At 42.7% G+C, this 20,275-nt stretch overlaps 1 protein-coding gene across 1 annotated transcript; it reads left to right on the forward strand.

Moving 5' to 3' along the window:
• Positions 1 to 1,200: 1,200 nt before the first annotated feature.
• NDUFA12 (NADH:ubiquinone oxidoreductase subunit A12) lies at positions 1,201 to 12,690 on the forward strand. The gene is made up of 4 exons (XM_030466921.1): positions 1,201 to 1,334; positions 3,882 to 3,964; positions 4,914 to 5,001; positions 12,418 to 12,690. Exons 1-4 carry the CDS (start codon positions 1,246 to 1,248, stop codon positions 12,596 to 12,598), a joined length of 441 nt encoding a protein of 146 aa, XP_030322781.1. The 5' UTR covers positions 1,201 to 1,245; the 3' UTR covers positions 12,599 to 12,690.
• Positions 12,691 to 20,275: the final 7,585 nt, after the last annotated feature.

Consider the following 20,275-nt stretch of genomic DNA (forward strand, 5'->3'; position numbering starts at 1 on the left):
GCTGCTAGTGCTGTACAAGGAGAAGGCAGTGGGACAGGACGGAGAAGATGGGGTGGAGAGGTGGACAAGGTAAGAGAGAAATATTTTTCCATGGCCTACCAGAGTTTCAAAAAGCCAGGGAGAGGCAAGACTGTTAAAGCTGTTCTCTGATCATCACCCACAGTCTGCACGGGGTGAGATGTAACCTCTTCTTAATCCTAAATTTTTGTCAGAGCAATTCTGGACTCCTCACTACCAGTCTTGGTGACCTGTCAACAGATCTTGTGAGTACTGTGAAATAAGGGCTCAACAGCAGGCATTTCTATCAGAAAAAGCTTTTTTTTCTATCCTGAAGTTTCTTGTCTCTTGTTTTTCTTCACCTCTGAGCAGTAAGCAAATGCTCTTTTTATGGATGTAGGCTATGCAGACTGGAAGCCCAAATCTCTTTAAAGAGTGTCTTCTTCAAAAAATAACCTTCAGCAACCTTTACAAAGGCCTTAAGAAGGATCTCACTGGATGTTTCTGGATAGCTGCTTGGTTACCACAAACAAAGCCAACCACACACGAGGTGCACCAGGAAAAGTCTGCCAGTCCAGGGAAATAATCATCCCCTTGGACGGGTAAGGCAGTGCCTGAGATACCAGGGTCCTGATCAAGAGGAAGGCCGAGATCCTGAAGCAGCAGCAGATTACAATGGCCAGCAAGGAGGGACATGGGCATTTGGAAAGATGTGTTTCCATGAAGTTCTGCACCTACAGCCTGGTACAGGTGGTCAGAGACGTCAAACTGCAGGCTCCGGTGGGCTGTGGCAGAGTTAACATGGGCGCCGGAGCCACATTCCTCATTGGAGTGAACCACAGGGAACAAGGCATTGCTGAAGGGCTTCTTGTGAGGCTGAGACAGGATCAGGAGTAACACACACTGCAGCTGGGCAGGGCAGCACCGTGCTCTCAGTCTCCCTCCTCGCCCGTCCTCACGGGCAGGCAGGTCAGGGAGAGCCACGGCGGGCCTGATCCAAACCGGACCGGGCTCCCCTTCCCCACAGCCACCCGCAGCGGCGCCCGGCCCTGCTAGGGAGCGGGGGCAATTCCCGAGCTGATGGCAAACGGCGAGACAGCGCCAGGGCACCGCCACCCCCCTCCGGCACCGGCCAAACGCGCCGGCTCTGCCCCGGAGCTAGTGCCGGGCCCCGCTAAGGGTTGGGTAGGCGGGGCGGCCCTGGGCCGGAACAGCTTCGGCGCCGGGAGCGGGCGGAGCCGCCTCAAGATGGCGGAATACGTGGAGGTACTGAAGCGGGCATTGAAGCACCTGGGCGGGCACGGCGGGCTCCGCGGCGCCTTTTGGCAGCTGATAAGGTAACGGGGCGCCTGGCGCGCCCGCAGCAAGCGGCGGGGGGAGTCCCCGTTCCCACCTCGCCGCCCCGCGGGGTCACCTTGACGGCGTGCGGCCGGTCTGGCGGGCGGGTCGTGGGCGCCCTGTCCTGCTCGGAGTCGGTGGGGGTGAGGGGATGACACGGGGCGGCTGCCGATCCCCGCAGCACCGGGGTGGTCGGCGGGCTCTGCCTCAGGGCGGGCGGTGTGCGGGCCCGGGGGAGGCCGCTGCCCGCAGCTCTCCGTGCGGTGCGGCCCTGCCGCCGCAGTCGGCAGCGGGTACTGGGGTCGGAGTGGGCCCCAGGCGGGCCCCGGGGGTTGTTCTCTCGTGTGTGGGCATTTTCGTGGGTTCTTCAGTACCGAGCTGCCAATATTGCCCAGGCAGGTTGTCCCCGTGTCTGACGTTTTTCTTTTTCCAGTACCTGAAGGGCCTGCAGGAAAGCCGGGGAGGGACTTTTTAGAAGGGTATGGAGCGATAGGATAAGGGGGAACGGTTTCAATCTGGAAGAGGGTAGATTTAGATTAGACTGTAAGAAGAGGTTCTTCAGTATGAGGGTGGTGAGACGCTGGCACGGGTTTCCCAGAGAGGTTTTGGAAGTCTCAGTGTTGGCGGCCAGGTTGGATGGGGCTTTGAGCAACTTCTTTAAGGTGCCTTCCTACCCGAACTGTTCTAATGATTCTTAATCCTCTTGCCACAGCCATCTCTGCTGTGGTCTGGCACAGCAGACCACCATCATTCTGGCCTGATGGCCGTGGGCCTACTCAGTTTGGTGGCAGCTTTCTTGAACTGTCTGTTGCACAGCTCTGAAAGCTGTGCTGCTGAAATCCTGTAGTGTAAAGCAGAGAATTAATTCAGCTCTCTTGCCAGCAGTAATTCTTTTAACGCTTCGAACTATTCATCTGCCTCTTTGGCAACAGGTTGTCCCGTGCCGAGTTTTGGATGCCCACCAGCCCCAGTGGCATTTTCTGAAGAATTAGTGACAGCTGTTGTTGTCACTAGTATCTGAGACATATCTGTGTACTTTGTTCCCTAAGCACAGATCCACATTAAACTTTTTTCTGTTTTTTTTCCCCACTCACATTTCATCTCTACCTTAGAAAGATTTATTTTGATTTGTGTTACAGCATGCTTGAAGTTCCTTATAGGAGGAGCTGCAGATGTGCTAAGGTATTCTTTTCCAGTTAGATCCTTGATGAAATGTGAGGTGGAAGGCAGAATGGTACACGATCCAAATCAGGCAGTGTCAATAATCTGCATTATCTTTGTAGCTGGTCTTGGAAAAGTAATAGAACATTTCTACAGTGAATGTTGTAAGCCTCACCACCTAGCCAAAAAGCCTTTTCTTAAGTGGGAAGTCAGGAGTTGTGGAACAGAGCGGATTCACAGAGGTAAAGTTCCCTGCTGCATATCAAGGGTCTCTTATGCTGGAGTAAACCAGCCAAGCTTTCTGAGCCTTCTTGAAGACTTTTTTCTCCAGTTATCATAATGACTTTTTTTTCCCCCTTTTATTCTGTTTAATTTGATCTCGCTTGAGCAATTAAAACATAATATTTTACACAACTGCCAGTCAAGCCTCATCAGTATTTTCATACAGTGGCTTTAGTACTTGCTTTGTTCACTGAATACAACTCAGTTCACCAGGGATATTCTAGGATAAGCTTGTCTTTTTTTCTCCAACTCTCACTTAATTGATAGCTCTCTATTACCTTGTGACGTCCAGGTGTTTTCCTTGTGATTATACACATGGTGCTTCAGAAATCCTTAGTCTCCAGGTGCATCACCTTGTGGCCTTCACACCACTGAATTTCAGTCTCAGTCCAGCTCTGAAGGCAGTGCAGAACTTCTGTACAGCAGTATGACCTTCCTCTGTATGTTAATATCATAATCTGTCAGACCCCTGCACTTATTTGAGGTGGTACTTCTGTTTTGGTTTTGTTTTAGTCAGGAGCCCTGTGAAGTGTTAAACAAGGCTACTGACATCACTATTCTTTGTGGAACTGCACTACTAACCTTCAGTCAGCTCCGTATTCTCTCCGTGTTCTGTATAAAGAGTTGAAATTGGATTATACCTTATCTGGGTCTCCTGCAGTGGCAGGGTAAATGCTTGCATCTTTCACAGTTACACAAAAGTAAAGAGGGTTAACAGTTTGGGGTTTACTATGCATTTCCCTGGCAAGCAGCTACAGTGGCTTAAAATATCACTGTTGTCTGTGCCCACACAGATATGTGAGATCTCTTAAGCTGCTTCAGCACTGGCAACTCAAGCTGAAATGGTAGTAGCAAGTAGTTGAGAAGGATGGTAACATCTTCAACCAAGTGAATTAACGTGTCTCTGGGACTCCCTTCTGTAATATTTAAAGTTTTGTGGGTGTTAGATTGTGCTACGTTGCAGAGTTGCTTTATCTCCCACTGCGAAGAACTTAGCTTTGCTTTTATGTGTTAAGAGTTTTCATTACAAATTTTTACCAACCTCTACCACAATTTCATTCTAAGATGATGTAAATTCAAACTGTTGTTTTGGGAATTCACAGGGTCAATGATTTGAAGACAGGAATGCTGGTAGGAACTGACAAATACGGAAACAAATACTATGAAGACAAAAGAAATTTCTTTGGTATGTGTGCTAATGTGGACTGATTATCCCAGCTTCGTATAGATTGTGTAGTTTCTGCTAGCAAGGTAGAACTTGTTGCCTGCCTGACACTCGTGTGAGTCTTAAAGAGGGGGCTCATAGAAGTGCTTTGACATCTTCAGTCTTTTTACTGCCTCCCTCAATTCATTTGCAAATGTAGTCAATCTGACATAATAAATATGGGATAAATCTAAGATAGTCAGGTGCTCTCCATATAGGTATGCCCATATGGTAACGTGATTAAGAGCTGAGTTTGGTCTTTGAACTAAAAGCTGGTAGCTTAACTTGGGGGGGAGGCAGAAAACAGAACTGCCTTTAAAACTGCCTGACAGCTGTGCTTCCTTATATGATCACCGCTGGGCAAAGAAACACAGGTTAACTTAAACTTCCTATTACCTTAAGTAGTAGAATTTTAAATAACATTTGTAAAGTACTTAAGAAGGTAGTATCTGAAGCAGTGAAGGTGATACATAAGCAATTGACACACTGGTTAGACCAAGCTCTGCCTGCTGTGGGCTACCTTGTAGGGTACCTGGGAAAAGCAGAGATGCTGGTAAACATTGCTTGGTACTTATATATGGCTGAGACCTAGTTTATGAACATGACAATGTTCTTTTGGAAAAGATTTTCCTAATGAGAGGGGAAAAAGGGTGGCAAAAGGAAACCTGTCTGAAAATTTTGTCAGTACTTGCTTCCTCCTGAGGGTGTTATATTCAGCCATGTAAAAATATAGTAATGGTGGAAATACAGAAGACTTAGAAAAATAAAAGCTGTACTGACTTTGAAATGAGTGTCCATAATGATGGGTACTTATAATGGTAGATAGTTTTAGTCAAAATACTTTTCCTTGTGTTTTCCTGAATTCTCTCCTTTATATGAAAATATTTTTTTTCTTTAGCTAATACAATATTTCTCTTTTTGTTTAATTAAGGTCGACACAGATGGGTCATCTATACTGATGAAATGAATGGCAAAAATACATATTGGGAAGTTGATGGAAGCATGGTGCCCCCTGAATGGTAAACCATTTAACTTAATATTGTGAGCAGATACCAGTTGTGTGATTGCTTGTTTATTTTCTTGTATAACAAAGCAGGTTTTCAGATTGTTTGGGTTTTTGTTGTGCTTTTTTTTTTTTTAATAGCAATGCAACTTGTATGATATTTAAGTTTTATTGCATGCAGCTATCATATGTGACCAGGTTTCAAACTGGTTATTTGTATTTTTGATTTTGAGCTGCGTTTAAAATCTTACATTACTCACTCTCCTGACTGTAGCACTTGCTGGTTCAAATGAGAAAAGCATTTTGCCAGCCAAATTGAACAGGTAAAACCAGTCTTCCAGTTTTCCTTGTTAGTTGTTATTCTTTAAAGGTTTGGCAAAGCCTAGGGCAGCTAGAACTTTAAAAATGGAAGACAATGATAGAACAGCATTTCTTAATCCACAACCATTAGCAGCATAATTGTTTCAATTGATAAACATAGATACTCTACAAGATGATGAACAGCAAAGAGCCAGGATGCTCTATATGTTCACTGCTGCTTGTCTATGATTTTTCTCATCTCTTCATGCATTTCAGTAATAATTCTAGGACAATCTTGAGTTTCAAAAGGTCTCTGGCCTCACAGCTGTTAATCTCTGTTCTGCCTTATATAACTCAGGAAAAACAAACACCAAATAAAGGAACATCTTATGCTAGCAAAAACCAGTTTCTACCCAGTTCTTGAGGAATGTGAATAGCACTTCAGACACAGAACAGTGAAAGGTGATACGAAACAAGAGGTTCTTGCATAGACTGAGCATAAGTGAATGCTGAGTTTTATTGTTCCTGTGATAGATGTTCTGTGCCAAGATTAATTACCTAAACTCCTAAATTGTGGCTTTCATGAGAACATTTGAGCAATGTGTGGGTAGACTGTCTAAGGAGTAAGTTTTGTTTCGAATTCTCCCAGCCTTAAAATTATGTTTATTGCAGTTAATGGTTTGGGGTTTGATTCTGTTTTTTTGTTTGGTTGGTTTTTTTGGTTTTGGGTTTTTTTTCCCTGTTTTCTCTGGTAAGAGCTTAATGGCATTGCTTTTTAGAAGTAACATTAGAATCTCCAAAATTAGCATGTTCAGCCTATGTGGGGCTGCTCCTGATTATCTGTGTAATAGTTGGTTTTTGTTTCTATCCTTTCACTGTTAGACTATGCTGGTTTTCAAGACTTTTCTTATTTTGAGTTTTTGTTGTGTGTTTTTGGTTTTGTTTTTTAATTTTTGCACATGCTTATGTATTGCTTATTGTGCTCTTACAAAAGCCAGCAAAGGGTTTCCTCAGTATCCTCTTTTTCTTTGATAAAGGAGGATTCTCCCCCTCTACTCTGCTCTTGTGAGACCCCACATGCAGTAAGTACTATGTCCAGTTCTGGAGTCCCCAACATAAGAAAGACATAGAGCTCCTTCAGTATGTCCCCAGGAGAGGCACTAAAATGATCAGAGGGCTGGAGAACCCCTCCTATGAAGACAGGGTGAGAAAGTTGGGGTTGTTCAGCCTGGAGGAGGCTCTAAGGTGACCAGTTTGCTCTCTTCCTAGGATAAGGGCCAAAGGGGTCATAGTTCTCTCCATCCACCCTCCCACCCACCTTGAGAGAATGAGATTTGGATCACAAGCAGGCTGAGACCCACATGAAATGTCCTGTGTGGCTTTGTTAGTAAGGTAGTGTGCTTAAAGCAGTGTAAGGGTTTTTTTCCCCTTCGTCAAAGGCTGCACAGAGTAGTGAAATACTGCAGCAGTGCTGCAAGAGGATGATCTGGATTTTATGGGGTTGCCAGGTTGAGTTAAATCCACATTATCATACTGCTGAAAAAGAAGTGTGCCTTTCTGAGAAGCAGGAAGAGTTACTGCCTGGAGTCATGCAAAGTGACGCTTCCTTTCTGATTATTACCAGGAGGAATCGTGTAAAATGTAGCTCTTGAGCAGTGGAAGAGCAGCAGGAACAATCAGACCTTTGAGGACAATTGGAAGGAGTTGGGGCTACTTAAAAAGGAGAGGAAATAACCGTGGGTATAATCTTAAAGCATTTAATCTCTTGCGAAAGGGAAAGGCAAAGTCAATCTGTCAGAAAGAGATGGGTAGAATAGGAAGCTGTAGGTTTAAATTACACAGGAAGTGATAGAGTGGTCATTACTATTCTAACGACTAAAAAAATCTATTTATTTCCACTGGTGTAACTTGGTTTGGGAAGATGAAGAAGCCAGTCTTCCAGAAACTCAGTAACAGCTTAAGCAGGAGGCTGCTAGGAGTGACATGGATGTAGCTGATACTTCCTTGGGTCTGAAGCATATGCAGACTGTCTAAATCCCCTCCAGGCTTTTATTTTTTGATTCTTTGATCCTCACAACTAAGGGTTTGTGGATGTTTTCCACAGAAACCGGGTGAGGGGTGAAGACTGAGTATCTTGCTGTTCTTAGTGCATTTTGGATCAGAGGACATAGAAGCGTTTTTCCCCAAATCATTTTCTGTATCAGTTTTGTTTTTCAGATTATGCTCACATTTCATGCGAGAGTTCCATGTGTGTCTGCTTGTTCCTGACATGGAGTTCTCTTTGGTATTCAGCAAAACTGATACTCTTGTAGCTGAGATTTGGAAGGTCCCAAGTTTGTATTTGAAGGATTCTGGGAGACTCAGCTTGAGTCCACAAGGGAAGGAGGGGGGGACGTTTGGAACCCAGTTTTCCACTTATAGCTGGGTTGTGCTGTGCAGTAAAGCTCACTTTTGAGACCTTATGAAGACTATGAAAACAAAAGCCTGATAATGCTGCTGGATGCTAGAGGGGTGTTTCTCTTGCATCACCATCAGAACCTCTGGTGGCTCTCCACACACTGTTCATTTACCATTAATCTGTTTTAATGTAATTTGGTTGTGTTTTGGGCAAATACTTTGCAAAAACAAATTGACAACTGGTTTATGTATACACACTAGTTAAAAATAATTTGTCTTAATATTTTGTCCTGTGGGACATAGTTTTCCTTTTGCAAGAACACTTCCTTTTGCCAGCATTATCCTGTGTGTGTGCAGTGTTTGTCCCATACTTGGATGTTTATTTTCTCATGGTGCAAGTCTGACATCTTTGGAAAGAGCTTTGGGATTGTTAGCTTCATATAGTTAAATATTTCCAAACTAACTTCCCTGTAATAGTCTACACCTCTCTGTTAGTTGATTTGACAGCTGAAGGAAGGAGAAATGTAGCATCTCTGATTTAAAGTGCCAGCATCCTAAGAAATACAGAAAAATGTGCTATTCTTATATAAAACTGCTGCTTCTTAAGTCTGCCAGTGAGGAAAAACAAAAAGATTTAATTGAAAAGGAACGGGGGGAGTTAAATTTCCATTCTTTCAATAGCTTCACAATACATTTGTGAGTTTTGTGACTAGACTGAGTGCTAGTGTGGTGTTTTCAGGTAAATGAAATGCTGTCTCTTTACTACACAGTGGTATCTTACTGTAGCTTGTGTGAGAAATCAAAGTAATCTCACAAATAAAACCATGTTGCTTGTCACCGTTTCCTTCTCTTCCTGTGCATAGAGCTGGAATAACAAGTGAAGACTGTCTTTAAAATTAAAAAGCTTCTTTTATGCTAGTCTAAGTTAAATCCCTGATTCCTTATACACTTAAGGTACTTGGCAAAGCATCAAAATACTTTTTGCCCTTTGACTGTAACACACATCTTCACTTCTCTTTTGTCTTGCCACAGTGTGGATCAGTTTTTGAAGTAACTGCATGCTAGCAAGTTGGCAAATGTTCTGAACTTTCATAGACAGTGCCTGAACCTCGTAGATGCACATATGGTAGGAGCTCAGGAGTTTGTGTAGCACTGGTTCTTGTTTGACAGTTTTTACATCATATAATTGGCTCCAATCCCTTGTAGCTTTAGTTTGAAATCTTCTTGCTTTAAAAAAATTGTCTAAGACTTGGGAGAAAATTCTACAGTCTTTTTGAGAGCATTTGAAGAATCTTTGAGCTGCCTTTTATCTGTTTACCCAAAGAAAAGTCTGGAGGCTTTGCTAGCCTCAGTCTGCTTGGTAGTGACTCCGCTCTGTGATTCAGGAAGCTGCTTCAGCCTTTTCAGAGCTTCTGGTTTGCTTTGCTCTGTGTAAATTGTCTGCTTCTTTCTAGGTTTTGTCACTGATTTCTTTTGAATCCTGTTTTTCCATGCCTGGATTTATAAGCAGAGTTTGCATAGAAATCTGGTGATCTGCAAGATGTCAAATCTCTTTATTCATGCTGTTCACTGTAGTGCATGAAAAGCTTTTCTTGAGCATCTGGAAGTAGAGTCTGTGAGACATTAGGGCTTCAAAAGACTCTTAGATGGAGGCTGCCAAGGAGCAAGTCTTCCCAAAATGAAGTTTTCAGGTTTTACATATTTTGTGTAAGTGGGGAGTGGGAGCTTTTGTTTGAGAGAGCAAAGTCTGCAAATCTAAATGCTTTCTATAATATGTCACATGTTGGGCTTCTAAGGGGAATCTGTTGTGACCAGGCTTAAGCCCTGAAGCTCCCAACTGTATGGGTGCTTAATAGTGGGTGGAGTTCTAAACAAAGTTTGGAAATCTCTTTAGGTAGTTTAGTACCTGTGCCTGTGCTGGCATCTCCCATAGGTGAGTAATAACATTTTTATTTTTCAGAGAGAAGATGGGGTTTAAGGATTGGTTTTGCTGATATATTTAAATTTGAGTCTGATTTCATATTGATGTAATAGAGCTTCTGAAAATCCTGAAACTGAATATATTAATTACTCTAAAATTTTGTGTTTTAAAAGACTTCGTGAATTTAGTTTTAGAAAATGTTCCAAAACAGTAATTTAAATGACAGAATAAAACTGTTCTGTCTTCTATTTACTCATCTAAGTTCAATGAGTAAATAATATATAAATACAATAATTATAATTATATAGCTATATATAATTGTAGCATATAATTATATATAATTATAAACATGTTATAAAATATGTAAGTATAATCTATCTTTTTATAACTGTAATAGGTTATATGTGATTATATCTATATATGTGATTATATATATAGTTATATTTTATAGTTATATTTTATATAGATACCATGATTTTTTTTCCTCATTTTTCAAGTGTGCAATATAAGTACATCTGTAATGTCAGATGTGCCAGACATAATCATCCCTTGAAATCTCATTGATTTTAACTGAGCTTTAGTAGAGTCTCATGCACCACATCCTCCAGCCTTTCATTCAGGGCCTTCATAACTCCATTTCTGTCTGAGAAAACAATTTTTTGTTTGTGCTGTTGCTGTGCAGGACTCCTGGGGGAGCAGGAAGACAGTGAGTCGTGGTGGCAGGTGCATAAATAGGGTTTTGTTTGCAGAATCCCTGTGCACTATTACCCAGCAGCATCACCAGGTGCAGGTGTGTGTGCTCAAGTTGCCTCTGTATCTCATGGCAAACAGGTTTGACAAACTGAGGCTGCTCTGGAGTGATATTACAAAGCCTTGTGAAATGCAGTGCTTAAGTCACTATTGGCAGAATGATTATTGATACGTGGACTGTCCCTTCCTCTCAGGTCACAAACTCTTGTGTTTCTTTGTGTGTTAGCAGTGGAGAGCTGGCATGTTGGGTATGAGCATGTGATCCCACTTCTGTCAAGATAGCTGTCTTACAGCTATCCTGCCAACTCTGAGGCTGGGAGACATGATATCTCAAGGCAGTGTGAAGCTCACGAGTACACAGATTTCTAGCAGATGTAAATTGGGAAAGAGAATTCACATAAGGTCAGAGCTTTGTGTGATGTGGCCAGGACATTTCAGAGGCTGGTAGTAATACCAGATTTAAAATCAAGCAAAGCTTGATTCTTTATCCTCAGTGTGATCAGTAATGCTATGGGGCTGGCTTCTTCCAAACAGAAATCATTACCCAATTTTATTTATTTTTTTTAACAGAAGTAGTGGGAAAGTATACTGTATCTACAAAGGAGGGTTGGGGGGGAAGGAAGAGGCATCCCCCTTCCGTCTGTGTTGCATTGGATCACTTCATCTGACATGTATACCTTTCATAAGTGGAAGACTTTTCCTGTAGGAGGCCATTCTTTACCTCTAAACAAGCTTTTTCTTATTACTTTTAAAGTATCTTACAGTTCCATCTGGTTTGATATTGAAGCCAGTTTCATGGCAGTCTTTAGTCCTACAACCTGTAGCTCTTGCTTGGGCTTCTTGTTTGTTTTTTCCTTACAGAAAATGAACATATGGCTGACTTTTTTTTTTTATTATTTTTTAAGTGAGATTTTGTTCTAAAGTTATATCTAAAGTTGTGGGGTTTCCTTTTTCTGAAATATATGTCTAGAAACTGTTTGGCTGACAAGATACTCAGCCTTCTGTACTGCTCTTCAGATTTTGAATTCATGTCAAACCAGGACAGTCAGTCCTGTATCTGTTCCTTACTACTTTTATCACAATTCTGTTTTGTGGTATCAGTTAAATGTGCTGGATTTGTTGCTAGAGGCTAAAGATGCAATTTTTAGTCTAATTTTTATTCTAATAAAAGGCAGAATAAAAGACTTCTTAATTTTAGATCAAGTCTTTGGCAAAAGCTGGTTAACAGAAGCCTCAGTAAAAGTACGTGTGAGCTTGCAAAAAGCCAACCTCCCTTCTGTCATAACTGTGCATGCATGCATGCAGTATGAAGCACATGTAAACTGGCTAATAAAAGTGTTACTCAGGTAAAGTTTCTTTGGGCACTGAACTAGAAATAGGGTGAAATCAACTTAGTTGATCCCTGCTATAGTGTTTCAGCACATTGTTAGAGAAAATACTTTGATCACCAATGTTGTTTGCCCAGAGGAGGGCTGACATTTAGTTCATAGGTAAAGGATAATCACTGTAATCACTTCATAATTACCCCATTACTGATTGGTATTAATTATTTTATTGTGCAGTCAGTAAATGTTTATATAATTGTTGTAGGTGATGCTGAATCAGTCGTATCCCAAGTGGTAACCTCTTGAATGCCTTGGAGTTGGTACTGAAAATGTGCAATGTAGATTTCTGGTAATTAAAAAATAAGATAATAAAATTACCATCACCAAAAACCCAGAAAACAAAACAAAACCTCTTGGTTTTGTCATTTGTAGTGCCTTCCTTGACTTGGGTGGCTGGTTAAGGCCATACAAATAGACATAACAATGAAATACTTTATGCCCAAATACAAGGCATACAGGAGAACAGGAAATTCAAACTCGGGTGTGCTTTCAATTATATTTGTGTAATTACTTTAAGTCAATATCCTGCAGTCTCATTCAAAATCAGACTGGATTAAAGGGAGGGCATTTTCTCCCCTCAAAATAAATAACATCTTCAGAGAACCCTGGGGAATCAGGAGGAGGGCTTGTTAGGATCATATAATGTTCCTTAGTAACAACGTGTCTTTTTCCTCTCAAGGCATCGCTGGCTTCACTGTATGACAGATGACCCTCCAACTACTCATCCACCAGTTGCTCGTAAATTTATCTGGGAGAACCATAAATTCAATCTGAGTGGCACTCCTGGACAGTACGTACCTTACTCTACTACTCGTAAGAAGATACAAGAGTGGGTCCCACCTACAACAGCAAGCAAATGACAGCAACAAAGAAGTCTAACTTGCCACAGCTTTGGCTTTCAGTGTAAATTGTATTTTAACAGGTTTGTTCAAAATAAAAGCCTCCTATAACAGCTCTGGTTTGGATTATTGAACTGGGGGAAAACAAGTGAGAAAATATTGGGAAGAGGTAGAGAACAGAGTACACAACGACACTTAATCTCATCAAGATACTGAGGTTTTTTTGTTGTATTGTCAGTGACTCGTCTTCACAGAAGTGGCTCTTGCTGTTTTTAATAGAGTTACCATTCCTGTAATTTTCATGTCTCACATTTTTACCATTCAGGAGAATGCAACTACCAATTTGAAATACAGGATTCTCATCTGTAACCTCTGGCAAATAATGTAGTATTCCAGTGCTGTTTTAGGAAGCCATCTCTTTAAGTATGTTTAGGACAAGTTAGAGAAAAAGGCAAATGGAGGGTTAAAGTTTTTATTCATAAATTCTTTGTGCATGCTGTATTACAATATAAAATCTGTAAGGTTACAGTAATCATAAGACATCTCCCCTCCTAAGGGAGCTCAGCCATAAGCAGGCACCAGAACTGCTCCCTATCTCTTCCCAATGGCACATACCCTTCAGTGCAGTGGTTTTGGACCAAGCCCCTCCAGGTGTTGACAGTGGAGAACTTACTTAAAATTGTCTCTCAAGTAGATGTATAAGGTGTCTTATTTGTTTCCATAGGACTAATTAGTGCCTCACCATCAAAAACGTACTGAAACAAACTAGGTGCAAAGATTAGACTCCTGTCACAAAAATTTTTTGTTGCTTCTCTGTCACCAAGATTCATTTTAAGATGTTTTCTCAGATGTTTGGGATGGACTGCTTGCCCTGTTGTGATGTGACTTGAAAGGTGTGTAATTTTGGGAATACACACTTTTTTGGGAGGTAAAGAAGCAAAATGGACCATAACCTAGTCTGAAAAATGTGGCGTTTACAAGTTCATGTTTGAAAGAGTGTTGTTGGAGTTACGTGTTTTCTCTGTATCTTGCAGCTGGTTAATTCTTCTTCCACCCTGCTAATACTTCTCAGCAGAGCTGTCATCTCCACAAGGACTCCTGTATCTGAAGGGCCTAGCCTGTAGATAATTATCTGTGTTGGGATGCCCACCCAGCTCCTCACTCACTCCACCACCTCAACTGGATGGGGAGAAAATGTAAAGGTCAGGGGCTGATCCTAAGATGGGGAAACTGCTTACCACTTACCATGACAAACAAAAAAGACTTGACTTTAGTTTATTGCTAGTTAAACGAGATTTGCCTAATGAGAAACAAAGGCAAAAAAAATGTAAAACACCACCTTCCCTCCTTTCCCAGGCTCAACTTGAATCCTTCATTCCTGACTCTTCTACCTCCCCCTGCAGCAGCACTGGGGAATGAGGGATTTGGTCAGTAGACAACAGCTCCTCTTTGCCACACATTTCCCCTGTTCCAGGGTGGATCCTCTCCAGGGGCTGTAGTTCCTGTTGGGAAATACCTGCCTTCCCTGTCGTGGACTCCTGCTGGGGGTGTCACCAATCCCTGCTCTAGCACCTACAGCGTCTCCTCACCTTGGTATTCACATTACTGCTGCACCTTTCTTTTCCTCTCTGCCTGTGCAGTGGTTTTGTCCTTTCTTAAATAGGCTTTCCTGCAGCACCAGGGTTTTTGCTGAGGGGCTCAGCTGTGCCCTGGGGAGGTCTCTGGATGGAGCTGTCTGGAACCAGCTGTCTCTGGCACAGGACAACCCCAACCTCTCCTCACAGAAGCTCCTGGAGCCCCCACCGCCAGCACCTTGACAATTACACCCAATGCTCTAACTTAGAAAAATCATTGTTAAAGACAATTAAGAAGGTGTTTGAATATCTTGTTTGCCTGCAGTTGCTTACTGAGAATTAAAAACCTACTTCCCTTCCTAAAAGCCACCGCAGTGGCTGCGCTGCTACCTCTGTGCTGGCTTCTTTTCCTTCCCATTCACACCTGCCTGGGTCACTTAAACCCCAGTTGTTTCCTTATGAAATCAATTTCTGTATTAATTCATTATTTAAAGGTGGATGGTTTAGCTTTAATTGCTTTAAATGAGTTCTAGTCTTTAAATTAGTAGGAAGTAGCACTTGCTGAGGTCACCTAACCTACCTAATTAAGAAAGGATAATGTTTAATTTACTTTAAGTCAACAAAAGCACCGAACACAGCTGAAAAGCAATTTGAGCCATACTGAGCAGCCTGTGTTGAAAGGAGTCTTTCAATATTTTTATCTTGATAGATTATTAAGCTTCAGAACCACGTTTCCCCCAGTGCTGTTGAAGACCTTCATTAGTTACACTGCTCTATCCATGCCCTACAGGCACAAACCTGGGTAGTGCAATTAACTCTTATTACTTTTAGCCTCCATTTCTTTTTAATGCCTCTATTTTATTCCTCCCCCTTCTTTGTCCTGTGGATGCTTTGGATTGCAGCCTAAACACTTCAGGAGGTACAGCTGGAAATAAGCCTCTGTATTCAGGGGACAGACAGGGAGGCAGTAAATTTTCCTGCACCTCCTTTGCTGAAGGCCATAGAACTGATTTGTTCTTTTGTCAGCTGGAACAGAAGCCTTGAGGGAGCAGTTTTGAACAGCTTTGTGTGCAGCAATACTCCACAGAAAGGTGGGAGAATGGGCTTGTCCTGCCCCACTGGACTGGAGCAAGCCTAGGACTCTAGCTCAATTTGGAACATACTATCAATCCCATTTCTGGAGAGAACAGAAACCCACTGATGTAGCAAGATGAACCTCTCTTAGGGCACGGCACTTCAAGGTCCAACCAGGTGTTCCAGCAGAGACTCATGAGCAATGTTCTACACCTGTGGCTCTCAGAGTTGACTGGCCCAGATTGGTGCTGTTGCTCCAAGAGCAACTGGCCTCTCTGCTGGCTAGCCCAGGACTGAGCCCCGGCTGTGTCTTAGGCCTCACCTTTTATTGGCCCCCTAATCCTGCTCATGTGCAGTGGGGGCCCGCCCTAATCAGGCACAGGTGGGCTTAACACAAGCTCATGCCCACTACCTGGCAATTAGTGGCACCTGGTTGCCTCATTTCACTACACACTGATCCTGCTTGAATCAGCAGGAGCCACAGATGCTGGATTTTAAATGCAGAATTTCACTGGCTGAATTTCACCTTATAACCTTGCTTCTTCAAGGTAGATTGCATGAGGCAGGCACAGGCAATAAAGCATATGCTGAAAAAATCAGCAATCTTCTGCAGAACTCTCTGTAAACACTTTTGAGATTAAGTCTCTTTTATCAACAGCTTCATTCACTCATGAAAGTTCACCTTTGCAGATGACATCTGCCTCAGTATCCAAGTCAGTTGCTTTCCGGTCTAAATGACATTTTAAATGCCAAGCTGGCCGAGTGTCACAGCAGATGGTGTCTTCAACCAAGTGCGACTGAAACACTGACAGGAATATTCCTCTTGCATATAGTGTGAATTTTATAAGAGGCAACTTTGTGACATGAGGACTACCCCATTAAGAAAACAAGCACCTCTTCCAGGAGCAGCAGAGTGCTGAAACTCGCTTTTCTTATAAAATTGTCTTTACTGGTAGCTTTTCACAGCCCAGGGCAGCACTTTGCTGTAGCTGCCTCCAAGTTATTGCTGTGCTGTTGGCGTAAAATCATAGGATTGTTTTGGTTGGAAAAGACCCTTAAGGTCATCAAGTCCAAACATGAACATGCCCAACTCAGCTCCGTGCATTGGGGTGTATTCCTTCCATCCTCCTTCCTGGCTGCCTCAGGCTGCACCACACTGCCCAATACAGCCAAAGATGGCCATGAGGAGTTGGGGTGGAGAATGACAGAGGAAGAAGCTTCAGGAGAACACTTCCCGGTGTGAAAATGCCAGCAAGGAGGGGTCATTGAATGCCTACCACATCCAATCCCCCTTCCAAGTAAGCATTGCATGGCAGGACATGCTGCCCAGTCCCCATCACAAGGGAGAGTTGTATCAAAACAGTATCAATTATCAAGACAGTGCTACAGCCCAGGTCAGTAGAACATTGCAGTAACACAAGTGGGCACCATCAACAGGATCCATTGTTGGCACACCAGTCACTAAGCCTCCAGACTGTGACCCTAGGATCCAAAAATTGCCCTGGGTGCACAGGTCTGGAGCAGGATAAATTGGAGCAGCCAATAAATCTGTCATGGTTTAACACTGTCCCGGCAATTAAACCGAATAACAGACGCTCTCTATTAGTCTCTCTCTCCTCCTTGATAAAGAAAGGAGAGAGAATGAGGGAGAGAGACTTATGGGTTGGAAACTAAACTACACAACTTTAATGAAACAGTAATGATAAATAGGTAAAATTACTAAATATATACAAATATACAGGAAAATGGATACCACGTTCCTCCCCCCTCTCCCCCAATAACTCTCACGTCACCACCAAGGCTGCAGGGCAGCCCTGGGAAAGTCCAGGCTGGACTCCTGGAGTTGGCAGCAGTCAGGAACTGGAGGCAGGAACACACAGATATGGGCTGGCACGGATCAGGACCACAGGCAGACGAACGGACAGAATCCTTCCAGGATTCCCTCCAGGTTGCCTCTCAGACAGAGGACCCATGTTGAAGTTGAGTACAAACAACAGTGATCTGGAGACCTGATACTGGCTGTGATGTTCAAAGCAACTGATGAATCCACTGCAGCTCTGTTTGGCAAAACATCACTTTGCCAGATGAAAGAGATGGAGGGGAGAGGCAGCACCAGCACTACACTGAAGAGCTTGCTATAAAGAGTAAGTGCTTCATCACCGTTTTGTGCTAGAACAAAAGGAGAAATTTTGGACAAGCGAGGATATCCTGGGCCATTTAAGAAAGCTGGAAAGAGAGGGGAGGAAGCCTTGTCCTTTTCTGCCCAACCTGTGCTGTGCTACTGACTCCTACCCATGAGGGCATGCTGAGAACATTGAGACACTCAGCACTTCACACTTTTATGTCATGTAAACTCAGGCTTCAATTTTGGGATGTTTTCTACTAAGGTTGGTAGTGGGAAGCAGTCTTGAGTGGGAATTACAGAGCTGATTGTTTTGCATACAGTTGGAAGTCATCAGCCCAGCAAGCTGGGCTGTATATTTTCCCCAGCTGTGATGCATTCAGAGTGAAGTCTTTGAGTGAATAATTCTGGGGGGCTTATTATTCTGTTGGTAACCAAAGGGGAGAGTGGGAACAGATTCTTGCATTGCTAAAGAAACCACCAACACTAAAGGCTCTCCCTTTGCAAGGGGTGTACAAAAGTGAGTACTTTGAGGTGGGGGAAAGTGGGAGCCTTTAAATGGCTCTTCAGGTTCCTCATACACATCCTACAAGCAATGCTGCTTTATGCCAAATGGAAGCCAACCTCAGTGCAATGGATCAGGGGAAGTGCCCAGCAGGGATTTCCTCCTGGAGACCTGCCGAGTTCTGAACATCACCCTCTGGTTCCAGGCAGAGCAGGACCCACACATCAGAGGTTACAGTTGGGTCTTATTTCCAGCAAAATTTCAGCATGGAGTCCAGCAAGGGGAGCTTTTTGCTGCATGTGTCATTCCCGGCTGCCAGCAGAAGCACAACCACACTCATCCCACAAAGGATCTTGGAGCTGCTGGAAACTTCCCTTTGCTTAAAAGCCAAAATAAGGTCAGATCATTTCCTTTACTTAAGTTTTCAAGCCACTTGAACCCACATAATGTCTTTTCTCAGACTGATGAATTTCACAGGTGATCTTAACTTTGCTCACATGCAATAAACACAAAAGGCAGAATCAAAGCAGAAAAGAAGCAGTGGTTTGTAACAGTTCTGTAATAATCAACTCAAGACACTTCTATTTTACATGGATTTATACTGATAGACTATTGTATCTATTTTTTATGTTTCTGTATGGCATAATTTCTTTCTCACTCCTCTAATGTACTGCTAAGTTTCTCCCTGTGATACATATTTTAAATATTGCTTTTAAGGCAAGTGGTTGTAGGACTATTTTATATTCTTCACAGTCCAAAGGATTTTTGTTGATGGAGTAGCAAGCCACCAAAACACATCCTGAATGTAACAGCTGAGGTCTCATGAGGGTGAGTGTTCAGACACAAGCCTATTAATAGTTTGGCTTTTGAGGGTAACTATCCATAAAAATTCAATGAGGCAAAACCAAATTCAGCGATATCTGTCTGTGTGGCTCTTCCCTCACGTCTTACAGCAAAACAATGGCCAGAGGAAGCAAGAAAACTGTTGCATATTTTAATCTGAGGCAGCTGTGTTAAGGAAGAAAAGGATGTATTTACCTTGGCTGTTGAGTAGTCACAGAGCTGCTTTACTTTCCAAAGGAAAAAAACAAGTGCAAGGTTTTTACAGCATGAGCCTCATTGCACCTCTTTTGCCCACAGTGCAACAGCAAGGCCATCACTGGCACACAGAGACATATTTTATTCTTTGTCACATCCCAACTGGACCTTGAACACCTCCAGCCTGACCTTCACATTTCTCTGGGACCCAGGCTAAAGGGCAGCTTGGGCCATTTGGCACAAAATCGCCCTGAGACAGAGACTTGTCCACCTCTGGCAGGGGAGATCACCCCTGAATCTCAAACTGAGCCTTGTCACTGTGGGTCTAAGTCAGGAGCTGACACCTGGCAGCACTCTTCTCGTTCTGGCTGTATCAGATCTTAATTTCTGGATGTCTGTGCCCCTGAGAGCCCATTAATAACATGAATCTGTTCAGAAGCATGAGTCTGAAATAGAAGCAGAAGCAGATGAGGGAGCTGTTGTATCTTTTGTTTCAGAGGTGGCAGGAGATGCAGATGACACCAAGAGCTCTGCTCAGCACCTGGGAGTTGTGGTGGCTTCAGAGGTCTCCCTGGTTGGAGTCTGGCCAGGCTGTGGGAAAACATATCTCTCCATTCAAGAATTTGCAATTTTCTGTGAATAGCTATTAAAATGGAGAAAATATACCCCTGCCATGAGAATGAGCCTGTTACAGATCACAGAGAAGGAAATGTGTACTTCAAGTGGCCAGCTCACATTTGTATAACTAATGAGCAAGGAAGCAAATCAAGGAGAGTAAAGCAAGATTTAGGTTTCTTATATTAAAGTGTAAAAATTCAAACTTTTTATGCATTTGAAAAGGAAAGAGGAGTATCTGGCTTTATTTCTTCTGCCTTAGAAAAAGCTTTCTTCACTAACTCTACTACCTGTGAGAGTTTAAGCCCATGGGAGATCCACACAGAGCTGACTACCACTCCGACAAGGGGTTGAGATAAAAGCCAAAAGGCTTTATCTCACAGGCCAGGACACAATCTTATGCCATCAGAAATAGCACAGTCAGAAGGTATTCATACTTGTAAAAATCATTTATTAAAATCACTTCTTAGCTATCAGATTAAAATCTACCTGGCTTGCTTTTAACTTCTGCTATTTAATTTGTATTGCCCTCCAGTGGGAGCTGGTTTCATTTTTATAAATAAGCTTTTTCAGTTTGGGGATCTCTGTCAGTAATAACAGGAAATGTTAATTTGTGTTTAATCGACTTCAGATGATTCATGATGGACTTCAAATAATTCCTGATGCCTTTTTTTGCCATAAAAATTCCTCATGCGACTCTTGGTCTCTGGACTTTCAAGGTTTGATTTGGCTATTAAAGTTTAGCTTTTGAAACTCAGCAACAGAAGCCA

The sequence above is a fragment of the Calypte anna genome, chromosome 1 (assembly GCF_003957555.1).
Source record: "Calypte anna isolate BGI_N300 chromosome 1, bCalAnn1_v1.p, whole genome shotgun sequence".
NCBI classification, from domain to species: Eukaryota; Metazoa; Chordata; class Aves; order Apodiformes; family Trochilidae; genus Calypte; species Calypte anna.